This window comes from Protobothrops mucrosquamatus, unplaced genomic scaffold, assembly GCF_001527695.2.
Source record: "Protobothrops mucrosquamatus isolate PMUCROS unplaced genomic scaffold, P.Mucros_1.0 scaffold945, whole genome shotgun sequence".
Classification (NCBI taxonomy): Eukaryota; Metazoa; Chordata; class Lepidosauria; order Squamata; family Viperidae; genus Protobothrops; species Protobothrops mucrosquamatus.
In genome coordinates, this window is record NW_015387193.1 from 325,823 (window position 1) to 346,760 (window position 20,938).

The 20,938-nt window shown below is 35.2% G+C and overlaps 1 protein-coding gene across 4 annotated transcripts in view; it reads left to right on the top strand.

The window, feature by feature from the left end:
* SPOCK3 (SPARC (osteonectin), cwcv and kazal like domains proteoglycan 3) overlaps positions 1 to 20,938 on the top strand; it is a 130,945-nt gene that overhangs the window by 33,627 nt on the left and 76,380 nt on the right. For 2 of the 4 annotated variants that reach the window (XM_015819552.1, XM_015819550.1), the window contains 2 exons: positions 6,539 to 6,584; positions 20,461 to 20,575. The exons of 1 other annotated variant lie outside the window; for it this stretch is intronic. In XM_015819552.1, coding sequence (XP_015675038.1) covers positions 6,539 to 6,584; positions 20,461 to 20,575 — 161 coding nt within the window. Of the gene's footprint in view, positions 1 to 6,430; positions 6,440 to 6,538; positions 6,585 to 20,460; positions 20,576 to 20,938 lie in introns of all 4 variants that reach the window. One more of the 4 variants, XM_015819549.1, reaches the window with a different exon arrangement.

Genomic DNA, 20,938 nt, shown 5'->3' on the forward strand with positions numbered 1-20,938 from the left:
AAAGCTCTGCTTTCTCTCTCCTGGTTGTTACTTCCTTGCCATGATCTGCCATTAGTGGACCAATTATTTCTTTCACTTTTTTCTTGTTTTTTATCTGTTGAAAGAAACCTTTTTAAAATTTATTTTTTGACATTTGTTTCAAGTCTTACTTTGTTCTGAGCCTTAGCTTTCCTAACTTCATCTTTGCAGGTTTGGGCTATTTGCTGGTATTATGCCTTAGTTATATGTTATACTGTCCCCCAAAGTTTCTGCAACTTCATTCCATTTTTTTGTAGTTATCCTTTTTTTCTTTCAGTTTGTCCAAGAGCTCTTTTTGCAACTACGTTTTCTTTGTTTTCTTGTTTTTCTTTTTCAGTGGTACTGAGGTGGACTGGGCTTTTATAATCATATTTTTCAAAGTTTCCCAAGCTTCCTGAGTTGATTTTGCCTTTAAGATTTTCATCCATAGGTTCCTTCCTAAACTTTCTCTGAATTTGTCAAAATCAACTCTTTTAAAGTATAAGACACTGGTTTAGTTATGTTCTGTTGCTTGTGTCTATATTATATTGAATTCTAATATGACATGGTTACGCTCCCCCAAAGTCCCTGCAACTTCAACCCCCTCTATCACTTCTTTGAACAGCTTCTCTAGTATAGCTCTCCTTCTAGTTCCCTCCTCTACCTTCTGGGTGACAAAGTTGTTAGCTATGTTGGTCAGGAACCTGTTCGACCTAACCACTTGTTGCAGAGTTGATCTCCCAGTTGATGTCAGGATAGTTAAAATCCCCCATTACTATTGTGGTATATTTTCTACATACTTTTGTTAACTGGGTAGCAAACAGTTCATCTATTTTTTCTACTTGGTTGGGTGTCCTATAAGCATAGACCTATGGCAATGTCATTCTTTTTTCCCTTTTATGTTGACCCATAAGCACTCTAGCAGGCTTTCATCCTTGGTTTTGTGCATCTCTGTAGAGAGATGATTCTTACATATAATGGTCTCTTAATTCTATCTAAGAATTATTGTATCACCACTTAAGGAGATGGCCTCTTAATTCTGTCTCTTCTGTATCTCCCATGCATTTTAAAGTAACCTATTTCTACGGTTTTCAATCTTTCTATCTCTCCTGACATATCCAAATCTCACTTATATAATAAAATATAAATATGCATGCTGTTACATTTTATTTCTTTTAACAAATTTTCATTTCTCATAATAGAATACATACAGTAGAACATCATCTCTAACATTTACCCATCTGTTCTCCTATCTCTTGTAAATGTTCTATCAAAACACACAAAATCATTTACTTGCTCTATTTTTTTGCCATTTACTACTATCTTGAAGATTTCCTTGGTTTTTCCTTTCAGACACAAAACCTTTGGTCATAGATTGGTTTTCAGTTTATGCCCCTTGTTGTATCATATAGCATATCTAATGATCATTACAGATAATTTGAATTCTCAGAGCAACATGGCTTAATCTGAATGCAAATCTAAATGCATATTTTGATCCTAGCATACTTCTGTCATCACCATTAGCATTTTCTGTACATTTATCTATACATATTGTCATCAAGCAAGGCAATTTAACACGTCGTTTTCTTGCTTAGTGTCAGTACTGAACTATATATTCAGCATTTTGTTTATTCTATTGCATCCATATGTTCATTACATACCACTCTTATCTAATTCAGGAGTCTTAAATATTCATGAACAGATTCCATTAAATCACCAGAATCAGCCAAGTGTGATAGGCAGTATAGAAATTCGATAATTAATAAATAAATGATTCAAGCCTATTCACTTTTTCCCTATCAATAAATAGGCAGCAAACATTTTTAATTCATTCATTTCTTAATGCTTCTGAACAAGAAAAATATTGTCTCATATCTGTTGCCCAACATAAAATCAATATACTGCATTTTACTAATTTTGTCATTGTTACCTCTTGTATTTCTCATTATCATAACTTTTGAAACACTATAAAACTATATTTTCACTGTGTTCCATGTAATTTTTACCGTCATTCCTTTTGTTTATTTTCTATTCATTCTATGGTATTCTAATAGTCTAATACTTTTTTATACAAGACATATACTTAGTTTTTCTGCAGTGTGGTCTATTTTCAGTTTATTTTATTTAACTCCTTTTCTTTTTTCCAGTTCCTTCCCCTCATTCTCCAAGATCCACTTGATTCTTCTGCAAAATCCAGGAAGATCAATTTTTTTTAATTACATGCAAAAAGAAAAGAAAGGAAATAGTAATGGAAAAATGCACATATTCATGTGTTCTTATGTACTCAACCAGAATCTCTTAATCCAATATTTCTCAACCTTAGCAATTTTAGTGGCTGGCTCTGGAATTCTGGGAGTTGAAGTCCACTCATCTTAAAGCTGCTGTTGAGAAATACTTCCTTAATCCATGATAATTTTTTTGTAAAGTGAGTTGGCGGCCATATAAATTTTCTAAATAAATAAAATAAATAAACCCATTTAAAGTTTTGAAAATGTTAAGGACAGTCAAAAAATGGCAGCTATGGTCAGCATAATGAAAACACTTATAGAAGGTTAACCAATAAGTAAGGTCACCCCAGACCATTCAGTCAAGCATCCTAAAATATTCTCTTCCATCCTATCTTTTATTTGGACAGATAGAAGCAAAACAGTAGGCAATTGCCATCCATCAACCATATGAATATTTTTGAAATCTATGTTAGGCTTAGAGGCATTGTTGGAAATACGAATTAAATTAAATAATTAAATTAAATTGTTGTTAGTTTCTTTTGCATTTTTTAGGGTCCATAGTCCTTCTTTCACATGCCTTAATTCCTGTTGAGTATTAACAGTGCTTGATGATTTCTAGTGCATATAGTTTTGTTTTGGAGAAATAAAATGAAATGTATGGATCTGAATACAGGTAGTCTTTGACTTACAACAGTTCATTTAGTGACCGTTCAAAGTTAGAACAGCACTGAAAAATGTGACTTATGACCGTTTTTCAGTTACAACCTTTGCAGCATCCCCATGATCATGGGATCAAAATTCGGATGCTTGGCAATTGGTTAATATTCATAACTGGTTAATATTCATAACTGTTGGTGTGTCCTAAGATTACGTGATCACCTTTTGCAACCTTCTGATCTGATAAGCAAAATAATTGGGAAGCCAGATTGACTTAATAACTGTTACTAATTTACCAACTGCAGTGATTCACTTAACAAGAAGTGTATGTTGATGGAACTCTCTATCGTCACAATTGTGTGGATCCGCATGTGGCTGAGCAACCTGACTTGCAGCCTGACTCTCCATATCCAGTGGACAGGCCAGATTCGCCTGGTATTAATGGGCCACACTTACCCACTGACAATAGGGAACGCATAGTATTGATGCCACAAACCAATGCTAATGTATACCTGACAGCAGTCAAACGTCCCACTAAGTCAGTGGTTCTCAACCTTTTTAATGCCGCGACCCCCAACCGGTCGTAAGTCGAGGACTAAACCGGTCATAAGTCGAGGACTAAACCGGTCGTAAGTCGAGGACTAAACTGCTCATAAGTCGAGGACTACCCAACCGGTCGTAAGTCGAGGACTTTCCCTGCCCAGGAGCGCCACGCATGCGTGGTTCCGCCCCCTGTGCCGGCCGAGGCGTAGCTGGCAAGCGGCAGAGACGGAGCAGGCCGACCACCAGCTGGCCCAGCCCAAGGGAGGTAAGGCACCCGCCAGAAAAGGGGAAAAAATGGCGGACAGCCTTGCTTGGCGACCCCCGTGAAATGGTCGATCGACCCCAAATGGGGTCGCGACCCATAGGTTGAGAACCGCTGCACTAAGTGGTGAGAAGAGCCCAGCAACCTCACCGAAGTTGGAGAAACTCTTAGTAGAAAGAGGTAGTAGTCTTCACCCGTAGTGGCAGATGTTCACAACCACCCAACAGACTTAACCTATAGGAAGTATTGTTGCTAGTTCTCATCCGAAATTTCACAATGTTGTTTGGTTAATATGAAAAGGGGAAGATGTTATGGGTGTTATGTTTACCTTATATGCAGCTCTTATCATTCATCTCTATTGTATTTGTTTCCTGTGTCACATTGCTACTCTATGATTCATCTCTGTTGCTCCTGTGATGCATTTCCTGTTCCTGTTGTATTCTCACTCTCTAAAAAAGATGGCTTCTGCACAGTGATGGCTTGTGTTGTATTTACTTACTCCACATGAAGCATGGTAAGAAAGGTTGTAAAATGGGGCAAACCTCACTTAACAAGTATTTCATTCAACAACACCAACAACAACGTCTCTATCACCAGCAAGAATTTGACTTTTGCTCAGTTACCTCAATGGCATGCTTTGGTGTGCGGTAGAAATATGCAGCATTTTTAATTCATATCAGCAAACTTAATTTATGTAAAACTCATGACTACATATTACATTTGACCAAAGTGCTCAGAAGAGTATTTAACAAAGGAGATTCATGTGAGCAAAGTCTTTTCTGAAGTATTGAGGCAGCTGTATCTGGCAAAGGATTAGACAGCTCTTTGAAAGTTTTTTGAGGACATCTCCATAAATATTTGACTTTCTGTCTTTTTCACTGTACATAACAAATGATTTTAGATGCGAGTAATTAGCAGCAGAAAAATACAGTTAATCTGATATATGTCTACGTTACCTGCAGCTTTGTATATTGAAATTTTCCTTCTAACAGAGCAGCAATTTCATATTTCATATTAAATGCAATTTCACTTATATAATTGCTGAATCTAGGCTTTCAGCCAGTATGATTTTAAAAAGAATTTTGGTATACCTTCGCTAATACATAGGTACATAGCTATTAATTATTTGGAACATTATAAAGTCCATTAGAAATATGTATGTGAGGCTTAAGCAATTTATTTCAGTCAAGTTTCTGGGTAGGAGCTGATTTCTGTCTCTAAACTAAAATGACAATAGAAATCCTTGCAGCAGTATGCATCATTTTCTTCAAGCAATTTTCTGCATATTTTGTTGGAAATATCTGTATCCTTATTTTATGAGGAATGGATATATTCCAAAATGATTGACCCATTGTTCTCTTCAAAATAGCATCTGTGTGAAGAAAGTAATCTTTTCAGAGTTAATAACAGATAGCAGTTATCAGTATGATTTTAAATGTTAAGTTGTAATGTTCACACATATTTAGCTGAACATTGATTGCTAAATGATTGCTTAAATATGTGTATAGTGCCTCCAGACTATTTCACGATATCCTTCAGTTCTGGATGCTTTCCAAAATCTAGGAATATCAGAATTGTAGTTATTTCTACAATTCTTTAGGCCACCTCATAAATACTTACAATTTGAAATATTAGTTATTGTACCACAGTTCAGACTAGTGCAAAGAAAAATAATTCAAATTATAAAGATTGGGTTGATAGTTGTGGGATCACCTCTCCTATTGTTTCTGCTCTCAGATCTAGTTGAGAAGGTATATTCTGGATCTCTTCTATCAAACAGTCTCATCTTTTTGAAGCCCAGAATTATTGCTTCTCAGTGGTAGTATCTGCTCTGTGGAACAGCATCTACCAAGAGATCAGGATGGCCTTGATCCTGTTAGACTTCAGCAAGATGCTGAAGACCTGACTTCAGATATTTAGGTCAGGAGATTAGGTGAATTCTGCTGCTGTTGATTTGTTTCTCTTATGAATGATGTTTTCATTTTATCCTTGGGATCTAGGGATTATATGGTTTTTGTGTTTTAATCACAGTATGCTGCCCAGAGTCACCTTGGGTTAGGATGGCCATATAAATCAATAAATAATAAATTATACAGGTGAAACCCACTAAAATTAATAGCACTTACATTAACAGTATGTTACTTTGTACTCAGATTAGTTTTTGTTGATCCTGATCAAGTGCTTGTAGATGGATTGTCCCAAAGGTGCTTTTTCAGGAAGCAACTGGACTTCCTTGTTTTTCTTTGAAGATGTTTCGCTTCTCATCCAAGAAGCTTCTTCAGCTCTGACTGGATAAATGAAGATTCTTGGATAAGCAGCGAAATGTCTTCAAAGAAAAACAAGAAAGTCCAGTTGCCTCCTGAAAAAAGCACCTTTGGGACAACCATGACCTGGATGACCGAGAATCTCCATAGACTTGTAGATGGATTGATATTTGACATTGAAATTTCATTTCTGTGAGAAGTTTTCCAGTCATACATTCAATATTTTTACAAGATAATTTGTGTAATTAGAATAGTTGATAATGATATAAAATGAGAAGGCATATTGGAAGGTTTGGAAGCTATTGAAATATAACTGCTGAATTAAAATCTCAGCTATTTTAGATTTTTTTTCTTCTGGTTTATGGAGTAGCTGTTTAATCTTTCAATTTTTCATTAGCAAACATGTGTTTCCTGCAATTAGTGTATCCATATGGTAATTGTATCTTTCCTTTGTGTCTTTTGCTGCGCACCATGTGCAGGAAGTTGAGGTTTGTATATATATATTTTTATGCATTTCTGTCTTTCCCCATTCATGTATTTGCACTCTTTTTCCCATTCTAAGCATGTGCTTTCTTTTTCTGCTGCAGGATGATTATTTTCGTACATGGAGTCCGCTTACATCCTTTGATCAAGGTAAGAAATGACCTTTATACAAATAAAAAGGGTGATTTTAATGTTCTTTTTATTTATAATAACGGACAGAAAAGCGAATGCTGCTGTTTAAGTTATCTTTCTAGGTATTCTCCTTGAACCTACTTTTTACAAAGTGAATTTAAAGCAAGTCTACGTGCATTGCCTTAAGTGTCTTACACTTAATGCAGTAATTAACAAAAAGGTTTAGAAAGTGATAGTATGTTAAATTAGATTAATTTTCCTTCTCAGAAGAATTATTCCCCAGTAGATTAATTATATATTTTCTATATTAAATGGCAAACACCCCATATTTAATTTTACTGATAACTGTTATCAGTGAAGCTGTCACAGTAAATGGTTTTTAAGATATAAGATGAAAGCATTTCATCATTCAATTTGTATTACAGTCCAACTTGCTATTTCCTACCCCTCCCTCATGAAGACTTCAGTATCACATAAGATTGTGTAGCCAAAGAGTGTTGGATGATTCTTTATACTTCCCGTAACAGTTGTATAAAATTGTGTGTCGGGAGACGGATGAGATTATTTTTAAAATGTGATTCGTACAACACTCATTTTTATTTCATTTTCAAATGTGATCCAAATCTCTTTTTTATTGTAATCCCCAGAACTGATATCAGAAAGAACAGTTAATAATGGGTTCTTCATATATGGCCAAGGATATTAGTGGCAGGCAGTACATAAGTGTGATTTATTAATTGTAACTGTAATACAGAGGGATAGAGATTAATCATTACATCCCAGACCCTGATCAACCTTATTTTTCAACTGCTATTTCACATGGGCAGACAAACAGATACAGTTTGGCAATTCATTTCTCTAAACTTCTATTAATATTAAATTGAAGAGCACTATTACAAAACAGCTGACCTTATTCCTTATTTCCACAGTATCTACAGATGCCTTCTGTGATTTATTTCCCCCCATTTACGTATTTTTGATTACTACTGTCATATAACATTTCCAGTTTCCAGTTTATATGGCCTAGGGCCATGGTGGCGAACCTATGGTACGTGTGCCACAGGTGGCACGCAGAGCCCTCTCTGTGGGCACGTGGACCGTTGCCCCAGTCCTATGTCTTCAGCTGGGTTTTATAAAACCTCCGCCGCTGTGTGCAAAAAAAAAGGTCCAATCAATCAATCAATTTCAACTTCTCGTGGGGAAAAAAAAAGATCTCGCAAAGTTGGAATTGATTGATTGAACTTTTTAGTCCTATCCAGTCTGCCACCGAAGCCATGCCCACCCAATGGGCCACGCCCACCCAATGGGCCACGCCCACCCAATGGGCCACGCCCACCCGGCACTCGACAATACATAAGTGGATTTTGGGTTGCAGTTTGGGCACTCGGTCTTTAAAAGGTTCGCCATCACTGGCTAGGGTGTGGTCCCAAAAAAACCTGGGGGTCTCCAGATTCGGGGAGGCTGTTCACCTCCTCCCAGTAATAAATGATTCAAACAAAACATGGATTTGGAAATCCAAAAGAGAAGAGATACAAAGTATAAGTGGAACTATGAAACTAACAAAATTGAGAGTAAAAGATGGTTGTACTGTTTCTTAAATTTGGTCCCTTACTAAGTGGTTATAGATGGAAGCATAACTATCTTGTCCTAAAAGTAACTGGATATAAAATATACATTTGAATTCTGATTCTAGTTTTTAATTTTGTTCGATAAATAACAAAAAATAAAACTGTTTATATTCGGTAACCAATTAAACCAGATTTCATTGGGAAATATTTAACTTTTCAAAGACAGCTATTATGAATTGAAATACCAATAATTAATATTACAAAAATGTGTAATAACTTTCTTTGATGCTAAATGTTACATTATTATAATAAAATGCTATTGAATTTATTTAGTTAAAAATCTCATTAAAAACAGTAGTGGATATAGTATCTTTCTTTATGTTACAGTGTTTTATGATGAATGAACTCATAACCCTGTCAATTAGAAATGCTACTTGTCATGCTTACTCACAATCAGCCTACATTGTATATAGCTTTTAACAAACACATTGTGCAGATTTTTCTGGATGATGAAGATAGAAATCTGGATCATGTTTGGATAGTGTATTTTCAGAAAAGAACATCCACCATTGTATGTTTTTATCCTATAGTTTAAACTTTAAATGCATTCTGAAATTTGCATAGTACTTACTAGACAATTACATTGCATTCTATTATCAGTATTCCATCTTAATAGCCAGACTTAATGCAGTCTCCAGGCTTCAGCATTTTTCCATTTTCCTTTATTTGGCACCTAGTTTGATGAAGAGCTTAAGTGAATTTAAAAACCGGCAAACAATTCTCTTTTGTTTTGATTTTCTTTTTTACCGGCATAATAAAATAAATTCTTTAATAGGAATTTTGGAATTTTTCTAATTAGAAAAAAAACAGTCCTTGGTTTTTCAATTTCTTTAATATTTATACTGCAGCACATGCATTTATTGCGGACCCATAGATATAGCATACACTTAAATTTTTAAGATGAATTCCAATAAGACAGTCATAATAATTTGGGTATTTTTACTACCATTCCTCCTTATTGTATTTACTGATTTCTCTCTAGAAAGCTCCTGCAATAAATAGAAAATAAAGTCCTCTATTGGGTTTTAACAATTTAACTCTAAATTGTTAGATAAAAATTCAGGGTAGAATTTCTACAGGTATTTTAAGTTTATATGCTTTGATACTACACTTTAAAGGACAGTTATTCCAAAATTCATATATATCTAAATTATGCTTAATAAATATGTGTAATATTAACTTAGAGACTATTTATTAGAACAAGTTGGAAGACATTAGATGGATTATATAGAAGATGGATAGAACATTTATTATTTGTTAGTATTTATTTGTCTTGTTTGCTGCTCTATCTGCCTCTGTTCATCAGACTGGTGGCTTGGTTTTTGGGCTGACCTGGTCAACTTGTGTTTGTTAAAAATACACAACTTTCCATTACTATAGAAAGGTTCCTAATAAGAAAGCAAATAGTACTAGGACTTAACTCTTAAATAACTGAATACTTAAACTCTTAAAAAAAAACCCTAAATACTTAAATAACTTAACACTTAAATATGAGCCAGAAGCGTGTTGCAGCTGCCCAAAAAGATGTTGAGACTTTAAGAAGAGTTGAGAGAAGAACCACAAAGGTGAATGGGGGACTGGAGGCTAAAACATACAAAGAACAGTTGCGTGAATTGGGCATGTCTAATTTAATGAAAAAGAAGAAGTAGGGATAATATGATAGCAGTGTTCCAATATCTAAGAGGCTGCAACAAAGAAGAGGTGAACCTATTTTCCAAACCACCTGAAGGCAGGACAAAGCAAGGATAAAAACTAATCAAGGAAAGAAGCAATCTAGAACTACAGAAAAATGTCCTTAATCAGTGGAATGATTTGCCTTCAGAAGTTGTGGGTGCTCCAACACTGGAGGTTTTAAAGAAGAGATTGGACAACCATTTGCCTGAAATATAGAGTTTCCTGCTTGAACGGGAGTTGAAATAGAAGACCTCCAAGTTGCCTTTCAACTCTTGTTACTCTGTTAACTCCATGGGCTGTTAATGAGGAGTAACAGCTTTCAGTACTTTTGGTGTAGGATTCAACATGAGTTATTCAGTTGTGAATGTGAGAAACAGAGGAGAGATCCCACAGATTGGATCCTGAAATAGAAGTCATAATCATGCAAGTTCAGTGCTAATTGAAAGCAAACATGACTGGCTCCAATATGATTTTAAAATGGGCAAAGATTATTGCAGTATTTGCTCTCAGCCAATGTCCCAAATGTGCTTTTTCAAAAGGCAATTGGACTTTCTTTTTTCCTAAAAAAAAGAAAAGTTCATTGGATTTCTCAAATTTCTATCTTGGCAAAAGCAGAGGGATATGTACAGAAATTTGCTACTTGCCACACATTGTAATATTACTTTGTTTAGCTGATTAGGCTCCCTAAACTCAGATTCAACAGTAAACTAACATACAGAAAATCTTATTTTAGCTTCTGCCAAGAAAAGTTCAAAGCAATAGAAGAACAACTTTGAATCATTCTGGACAAAGACTCATGGAACAATTAGAGAGTCCAAGTTTTCTTAGGAACAAAATGATTCCTTGATCCATTATTTTGAATACAGCCTCTACCAATTTGAATCTCCTAAGGACATCCTCTCCAATCTCGGAGTCCTAGTGGACAATCACTTAGATATGAGCCAGCAGTGTGCTGCAGCTGCCAAAAAAGCCAACACAATGTTAGGCTGAATTAACAGAGGGGTAGAATCAAGATCACGTAAAGTGTTAATACCATTTTACAATGCCTTGGTAAGGCCCCACTTGGAACACTGCATCCAGTTTTGGTCACCACGATGTAAAAAAGATGCTGAGACTCTAGAAAGAGTACAGAGAAGAGCAACAAAGATGATTAGGGGACTGGAGACTAAAACATATGAGGAACGGTTGCTGGAATTGGGTATGTCTAGTTTAACGAAGAGAAGGACGAGGGGGGACATGATGACAGTGTTCCAATATCTCAGGGGCTGCCACAAAGAAGAGGGAGTCAAGCTATTCTCCAAAGCGCCTGAAGGCAGGAGAAGAAGCAACGGATGGAAATTATTCAAGGAGAGAAGCAACCTAGAACTAAGGAGAAACTTCCTGACAGTTAGAACAATTAACCAGTGGAACAACCTGCCTCCAGAAGCGGTGAATGCTCCAACACTAGAAGTTTTTAAGAAGAGACTGGACAGCCATTTATCTGAAATGGTATAGAGTTTCCTGCCTGAGCAGGGGGTTGGACTAGATGACCTCAAAGGTCCCTTCCAACTTTATATTATTATTATTATTATTATTATTATTATTATTATTATTATTATTATTATTATTATTATTATTATTATTATTATTATTATTATTATTATTATTATACCCCACCTGTGACATTATTGATAAAACTGAAGTCTTCTGTAAGACTTCCATAAGACAGCAGAGTGGAACATACAATGCACATTTTTACAGAACTGCTTGTGGAGTAGACACTTTTTATGCTAATGGCAACTGCCAAGGAACAGAATGTAAAATATTCAGCTCTTAAAGTAATGGCTGATCTTTGAAATTGTGAAAAAAAACCCTCACCTTTGACAGTTATTACCCACAATTAATTAAATTGATAAAAATAGCCCTGATCGTTTCGATAATATTTTTCTAAACCCTGTATGGGATAAATGATTTTCTATGGTCGAACTTGGGGCAAGCCATATCAATAATGAGGCTCTTCGGCATGAACTTCAGCATGTCTTGCAAGACACTAATCTTGATGCTGTGACACATTCATTCAAACAGTGTCAGTTCTAAAAACACTGTAAATATGATACAGATACCCAAGATTCCACTCAGGTGTTGTGTTCTACTATATTTCAGGGAGCACTAAAATTGACTGAGACTCCTTTTCTGTAAGTGTTTGATGGCAACCCATCCCATTGTTCCAACCTCCTAGAAGTTAACAAGTGTACAGCCACGTGATGAGGTTGGATAGACTGTGGGGCACAGGCAGGCCGGACTATGCTCAGTTTGAAGCCCAGATGCATCGAGATGAATAACTGAACTGAGCTTGATTTGCACATTTGCTCTATATTTATAGAAGTAACCACAACATAAATTCTAAGATTTCACTTTAATTTGATTTTAATGTAGTGTTTTAATTAATTCGTAATCAGATGTTAATGTTGTGTATAATGAATATCATGAATGCAATCAACTCTACATATATAACTGATATGTGTATTCAAATATGCATGTTTATCTTTATGTATAACTAAATAGGCCAATACTATTGTGAAGCCAGATAAATGTTAGTTTGTGCTGATTAACAAAAAGTAACAAAAACTCCACATTTGGCTGATAATAATTGAAGTGGATTTCTTTTTCTTGTAATGTAGACACATACTGTACAGAGTACACTGCTTGTTGTTGTTTAAAATTTTGATTAGCTACATAACACTACTATGCAATTTAGGAAAATGCCCTTAGATTTAACAAATAAATTACATGTATTATAATTTTGAAGTTAGAACAATTTTAAATGTAATTGTAAATGTATATAACAAAAACCAAATTAAACTATATTTCTCCACTCTGGACTATTTCAAAACCGCCGTATTGCATGTCAATTTTCTAGCATTCAAGGATGAAGGTTACGGCTGTTCGTTTAGCAACCTTTCAAAACTTTTTTCACATTGAAAAAAGTTAAGTTTATGACTGGTTCTCACGGTCACATGATCAGATCTTGGGGACTTGGTAACTAGCATGTATTTGCGATGGTTGCAGCGTTCTGGGATCACATTTGATTACCATTTGTGGCCTTCCCAGCCAGCTTCCAGCAAGCCAGGTCAATGGGGGAAGCTGAATTTACTTAACAACTACATGATCTACTTAATGACCACAGTGATTTACTTAATGACCATGGCAAAAAGGGTTGTAAACTTGGGTACAACTACTTAAGACTACTTTCTTTAGCCACAAAGGTTCCGGTCTCAACTGCAGTCGTAAGATGAGGACTATTTTAGTGATATAGATTTTAAAGCTGCAAATATAGGTAGAGAGGTAGAGGCTGTAAAATGATTTATAACTCAGTCTTTACAACTTGGTAAGATCTAGTCAAATTATTACACCAACCTTATATTGTATTACTGGAAATTATAAGAAAACATTAATCTTCCCAAGTTTTATTCTTTCCAGTTATGAGCATCATAAAATCATAACATGCATTTTGTTAGAAAGAGTACTATTGAATATTTTTATAGGAATAGCTACTTCACGGAAAAGATTTAATATGATTATGGGTATTAAAATGTACACCTGCATAAAACTTCCCATGAATACTAAATAGTATGTACATAACTTTGTATATATAATTAATTGTTTAAACTCTGAGCTTCATAATATTTATCCAGATAAGCTAATATGCTATTTGTAAATCTTTAGATAGAAGCTTCTGAAAGCACATGAATATATAAGCTATAGTTATACATTTTCTTTCAAAACAACTACCGCCATACTGCATGGTGGCGCAGTGATTAGAATGCAGTATTGCAAGCTAACTCTGCACACAGCCAGGAGTTCAATCCTGACCAGCTCAAGTTTGACTCAGCTTTCCATCTTTCTGAGGTCAGTAAACTAAGGTCCAAGATTGTTGGGGTCAATATGCTGACATTTGTAAACCGGTCAGAGAGTGCTGTAAAGTACTATGGAATGGTATATAAGCAGGGCTTTTTTTCTCATAGAACGCCCAGAACGGAGTTCCGGCACCTTTTTGGGATGGAACCTTGTAGGGTAGGCAAGGCAGGTTGTATGACGTGTGTGAGTTCCGGCACCTTTTTTTTTTTTTTTTTTTTTTTAGAAAAAAAGCACTGTATATAAGTGCTATTAAATACATGTAGATATTATTTGATCTGTGAAGTAGCTTATTACAAAGATAATTTCAAGTTGGATATAAAAAGCTACATTGTGTGAGACATTTCTTTTCTCTTTTAATTTTGAACAAATGAAACAATTTGGATATAATATTTAAAATGGTCCAGAATTTGCTCTGATACTAAACTGTAATAATGTACAACATGGGATAACACTTTTTTTGGGGGGGGGGGAGATGGGAGGTAGGGTTGTATTCTGTTGGCATCCTGTTGTTTATTTTACTTGTATATAAAGTATATTTAATGTCTTGCCCAACATAAGTAGGCCTAAAGATACATTTGCATTTCGGATACTGTGTATGTGAATGTTGCTATTTACAGTTATCGGACACTGGGTCCTTAGGGTATATTAAATATTATATTATATACAATATACTAATATCTGCCAGATTCAGAAACCAGAAAAGTATTCCCAGTGAGGAACATTTTTGTCCATTCTATAAGTTGACCCTAATAATTTTAAAACCTTTAATATTTTTGTTAATGCTTGTATTTTCCTTGGTAGAACTCCGGATGAAAAATGATTTATAACAATAACAATTTCATAAAATTTAAACAGAAAGTAGTGTAGTAACAGCTGTACACTTTGGGTGGTTAATTTATTAAACTGCCAAGAGTAATTGGAGCTATTATATCAGTACCATTTGCACTTTATGTTAACTGTAGAATGCTATCAATGTGAATATAAGTACATGTATTCTCTGTTTTATGTTCCCACTTTAGTGCTGTTTTAGAAATGCCTCACTTAATTTTATTATTTATTAATTCAATTATCTAGCCATTCTTCTCACTATGGTGATTCAGGAAAACTAACAGCATTTAAAATTTGAATGCAAACAATATAAACAATCAATACATATATCAGCAATCACTGAAGCCTGATATCTGGTATCTATCCAAAAACAAGAGGTCACTGTTGCATATGCAACCTATGAAATTCATTATCACAAGACATAACGATGACTACTAATTTGGATGGCTTTAAAAGCAGATTGGATAAATTCATGAACTATTCTATCAAGGATTATGATTCTTAATGAATAAATGTTCTCCTGGATTGTAGGTGGTATTCCTTCAAATACCAATTGCAAGAGAACAACGGGGGAGGGAAACAGGATGTCTGTAATGCTAATGAGCATATCAGAGTCATCTATTGGCCCTATGGCAGGCATGTCAAACTGCCGGCCCACGGGCCGGATGCGTCACGCCAAAACTGCGCCCACCCCATTGCCAGCAATGGGGAAAAAGTCGCGATACATCGCATGATGTCATGTGATGTCTTTAATCAGTTTGACATGCCTGCTATGGAATAACTACCATACCGCTGGATGTCAAATGAAATACAGAAAGTGTTGCTGTTTTTACAGCTACCTTTTTAAAGTCTTGTTAGTGAGTACATAAACTATCATTAAATCATTTACCTCTTTGAAGAAAAGATGCACCAAGGCTTATGGCTTTTCAAAAAGCTAACCAAAAGATGGTTTATAAACTAAGGAGTCATCTTGTCAGAAGTTTAGATTTCATTCTTAATTAGGCTTTTAGTCTATATCAATCTTCCCCTCTTTAATACCCTCCATACATTTTCACCGGGCTTGGCTTAATGGAGTCAGAATACAAAACTGAACAGGATATTGGGAAATACAAGCTGTTCTCTACAAGCATGTAAAGTGGGAGTATTTATTTTGCAAGTTACTTACCCGGTCTTTTGAATCCAAGGCAAACAGGCAAAGTATTTGTATTCAGGAGGCCTCATGAAATGCAAAACATTTGAAAGAAGCTCTTTGCAATGGTTATACTGCAGTTGGCATAAAAAGCAATACATTTTCAAATCATTAAATCACCTGCACTGGCTGCTTTGCAGACTACTCCTGGTTGTCTATATATCATTGTGCATGCCCAAGTTCTACTCTTGTTTCCTGAATACAGACTTCAATAAATACAAATATTTCTGAATATATTTAAAGAATATAGTAAATAACTAACCTTGCATTTTAATGAGTATCTAAGAGCTTGCTGACATAGCCTTGTGTTCATTGAGTTCATGTTCTTTCCTCATTCATTTTTTAGAATTTGTGTTAGGTACAACTTAATGCTGTTAAATAGTTTTATGGGATAGTCCTACTTGGAATATATTACAATAATTTAATTTTTTTATACTGAAGCCAAAATCACGTTAAGCAGTTTTGTAACAACACTTTTCTTTTAGTTTGCAATGTTTGTCTTTTGGTGTAGCTTAACACACTCCATGTAGTTATCTCACAGTAAGATCGAAAGGCATAGAAATTTGTCCACTTCTATTCATCACCCTAACAACAAGGATGATCAGAGCACTAAAAATTAAGCCTATGAAGAGAAAGAACTGGTTATGTTTAACCTTGAGAAGATTAAATGGGAAGACACAACATGATTGATTATATGAATGACAGTTTAATTTGTTTACATCTAATTTGTATATTATATTTTACTTGTCAATTTACTTCTTAAGAAGACAGAACTCTTGGAATGTCTCTTCCAACAGGAATCTTTATTAAGAGAAACTGATTGCAGGCATGCTAGACAGGATCTGGGGGATCCTCTCCCACCATTCAATGTTTTAAAGTGTTCCCAAGCAGCCCCCACCCCACAGTTCTTCCAGGCGATTCAATCCATCAGTCTGCTCCGTCGGCACGATCACTCATTCTCTCTTTTCCCAGATCCCAGGCATTGCATTTACCCCCCCCCCTTTTTTTTTTTCCTCACTGCAAAGAGGAGAACTTCAGAGGGAGTAGGATGGAAGGCGATGGCCGCATTGTTATGGTTAGTCCTCTCGAAGAGAATAAACACCCGGTCACTTTGTAGTTAATGAAGGAAGTGACAGTCATAAAACCCCCATGCTTACCCTCCTCCCCTTCCATAGTATGACAGAATCCAGAAGAGAGTAAGAATTGGTTTTATATCAGAGTAGGTAGATAGAAATGAAATATAATTGGATTCTGACAGGTGGTAGGTATAGTTATCGTTCCTGATTTGGTGATAGGTATAGTTATCTTCCCTGATTTTATTTTCAAACATCAGCCCTTTAGGAAATATTAACCCAAAACAAAGCATTGTTGTACCGTAGTATCAAACTTTAGGTTTAGAATTAAATTTGTATCTTCTCAAGTAGATTGAAATCTGAACCTCCTCAGTCCAAGTTGAATCTTTATCCTTTAACAGATAAACCAGGGTTTGGATGCAGTATATATATAAGGCAGCTTTTCTATAGATAGTCCTTCCCATATTTTATTATTCTCTGTGTATCCCACATAGACTTTTGACTTTTAACAAGACGGTTGATGATTTACAGCAATTTAAAGCAGGTTTATTAGATTGTCTCATTCCTAAGTCAATTATGATTTGTCAAGATAGGTTGTATAAGAATATTTTCATTTGTTTTATATATAATTAGGCATTCTTACATTTGGGTATGAAACATAGGATTTCTGAATACATAGATGATGTCATAGGCATCCACTGGTAATGGCTGCAGCTCTGATGTTGGCAGGCATAGTGAAGTGACATGTATAATGATGCCAGTTGTGTCTTTAGAGGGTTTTTTCCATAAAAATGTTATAATTAAATAATTTGATTAATTTGCATCATAACACATGCAACATCCGTGTAAAAGTAGTTCTCGACTTACTAATGGTTCATTTAGTAACTGTTCAATGTTAAAATGGCACTGAAAAAATGGAATTTATGACTGTTTTTCAGACTTACGACCATTGCAGCATCCAATGGTCATGTGATCTCAATTGGATGCTTGGCAACTGAGTCATATTTATGACAGTTGCAGTGTCTTGGGTTATGTGATCACCATTTGCAACCTTCTGACAAGCAAAGTCAATGGGAAGGCCAGATTGACTTAACAACTGTGTTACTAACTTAACAACTGCAGTGATTCATTTAACAACGCTGGCAAGAAAGATCATAAAATGGGGCAAAATTCACTTAACAAATGTTAGCAACTTAGCAACAGAAATATTAAGCTCAATTGTGGTCATAAGTCAAGGACTACGTGTATTCTTATTGTGACTTTTACCAGACTTTCAACCAACACCGGCAATAATTTTGTACGGTGTTTATTTGCCGTCCACTCATAATATTTTCATCATTTGTAATTTTTTGGAATCACATTTGACTAAGAAAGCAAGAACTTTAGCTTGCTGAAAATGAATTAACGTAGAGCATTGATTTAAGTGATCTTGATCAATAGAGTTCAATTTTTGTCTAATGGTATATGCTTTTCTGCATGCATTAAATTACATTCCCATATTATATAAATGTAAAATGAATAAAATACATGTGTGTAAAATCCCATTTTGTTTCCTCCCTCCATTAGCAATTAATGTCTGAAGAAAGCACTTAGTGATAAGGCCTTAACTCTATCAGTCTTCAAACTAGTTTTATAAATAATGCTCCGTGGGTCAAGAGGCATTCTTGCAAAATAAAAAAAATGGTAGATGGCTGCAAGCCAGGTCTTTATTTTAATACATAATCAATAAGCTAGCAGATATCCTGGGGATTTAAGAAGTGTCTTTGGAAACTGAGCAGTTTTTTTTTAAAAAAAATATTGGATATAGTTGTTTCTTTTGTGTAATCTCTGTGTATACTTTTGGGAATGATATATAATGCAGTTTCATTGAATACTAGCCATTTGTCTTCTTTGTAATTAGTATTTTGTTTTGCTTTGGAGGAAAAATAGGATTTGGCATGTGGATTTCAGACATACAGTAGTGGCCAAAATTGTGGAAACCTTTTGGGAAAAGTGTATTTTTGAGGTTTGATGGCTAATAACACCACTTTCTTTTTGCAGTAGTACCATAAAATTATATATCAATGGAAAGATAATTTAATCAAGAATACGATGCAACATAGTTTGTTCAATTATCTGTACTGTATTCTATGAAAAGTTATAGCCAAATAACCAGAAAAAGGAAGCACAACTTGCTTAGATTGATATCAGGTAGCTTTCCTTCAATTGATTATAGCCAATGAGCATGTGTGTTTAAAGAGCCAATCAGATGTCATCTTGTTTTAGCAATGAGCCAATCAGATCACAGTAGGATTCAGTTATTGATGTCATGTATTGAAGCTGAGAGGAGGACATTTGTCACTGTGTTATGTGATCGCTATCACATTGGTTGGTTTTTTTGTGTTCTTTCATTTAGTGAGCTTGTAAAATGTAATAAAATTAAAGTAAAGTTGAGTGGTTGCCCAGAAAGCGATGTAAAATAGTATTATTAAGTGAACAAGGCTACAGTTATAAAGAAAGTAGAAGAAAAATTGGTGGAAACTTAACCAAAGGTGGCATTTCTACTGTACACTTTTTCCAAAAGGTTTCCACAATTTTGGCCACTACTGTACACCTCTGATACTAAGTCTGTTTCTTGCCCAAGTTACTTTTGAGTTTGCTTTCTGCGAAAGAAGGATTTGATTCAGAAAGCAAAGTTTCTCTAAGTTTAAAACAGATTATAAAACAAGTTAGTTACTGTAAGCTTTATTATAGGGCGGAGGTGGGAAGATTCATATTTAGCAAGGAGGAGATGAAGGTGAAGAAGATGCAGCTGCTACTACAATCTTAATTTTGTTCTATACTGGCTCTAAACCTATAGTAAGCTAGCTGGTGTAAATACAATGACAGTTACTGTAGCTGCTTGTTCCCATTTGGTTTTTCAGTGCTGAAGTTGAAATTTTATAAGAAAATGTAAATTTATCAATAATGATCTAAACAGATTCAGATTATTTTAGTTCCTATATGTAAGAACATGAAAAATATATTAGAATATTAATTTGAATACTTATTTTAACATTAAAAAAGGAGTAGCGTGGATGTTTCTTTTTACTTTTGGCAGATGTACAGGTGATGCTTAATCACTAATTCAGTGATGGCAAACCTTTTAGAGACCGAGTGCCCAAACTGCAACCCAAAACCCACTTATGCATCGTCGGGTGCCGGGTGGGTGTGGCCCATTGGGTGGGTGTGGCCCATTGGGTGGGCGTGGCTGCGGTGGTAACGGCAAACTGGGTGGGACTAAAAAGTTCAATCAATCAATTCCAACTTTGCAAGATCTTTTTTTTTCCGCGAGAAGTTGAAATTGACTGATTGATTGAACCTTTTTTTTTTTTTTGCACACGGTGGCGGAGGCCTAAAGCGAAAAGGTCTTATAAAACCCAGCTGAAGGCCTAGGACTGGGGCGATGGCGTGCGTGCCCACAGAGAGGGCTCTGAGTGCCGCCTCTGGCACCCGTACCATAGGTTCGCCACCACTGCACTAATTTATGAATACTTCGCTTATTAAAATGAATAATTAATACTAACATATCTGTATATCTGTAGAAAAGGTGTTTTTTTTAAAATATTCTCTACAATTGTTTTTAGCTCTAGACCCAGCTAAAGATCCATGCTTAAAGATGAAATGTACTCGTCATAAGGTATGCATTGCACAAGATCAACAAACAGCTGTTTGCATTAGCCACCGGAGACTGACACACAGGTAAATATCTCCATGTTATTGATCTATACTCAGGGCTATTAATCTACATTTGTATTCAGTGCTGCATTTTTGCATCATTTCAGACCAAGGTAAACAAAATGTGTGAGAATATACGCACATTGTGAACATTCTGTATATGAAAAGATCCTTCATAGACTCACTGAGTAGGTAACTTATCCTCAATTCAATCCTGTGGGTTGAACTTAATATTATACAGATTTTGCTTATTTTCAATAAGGTTTCTGTGGGAATAATTTCCGACAAACTATAGTATTGTCAGTTTTTTTAAAAAATGATACTAATTGTATTTCAAGTACTATCAAAGAAATCAAACATTGGTAGACGCACTTTGGGGGAATTTCT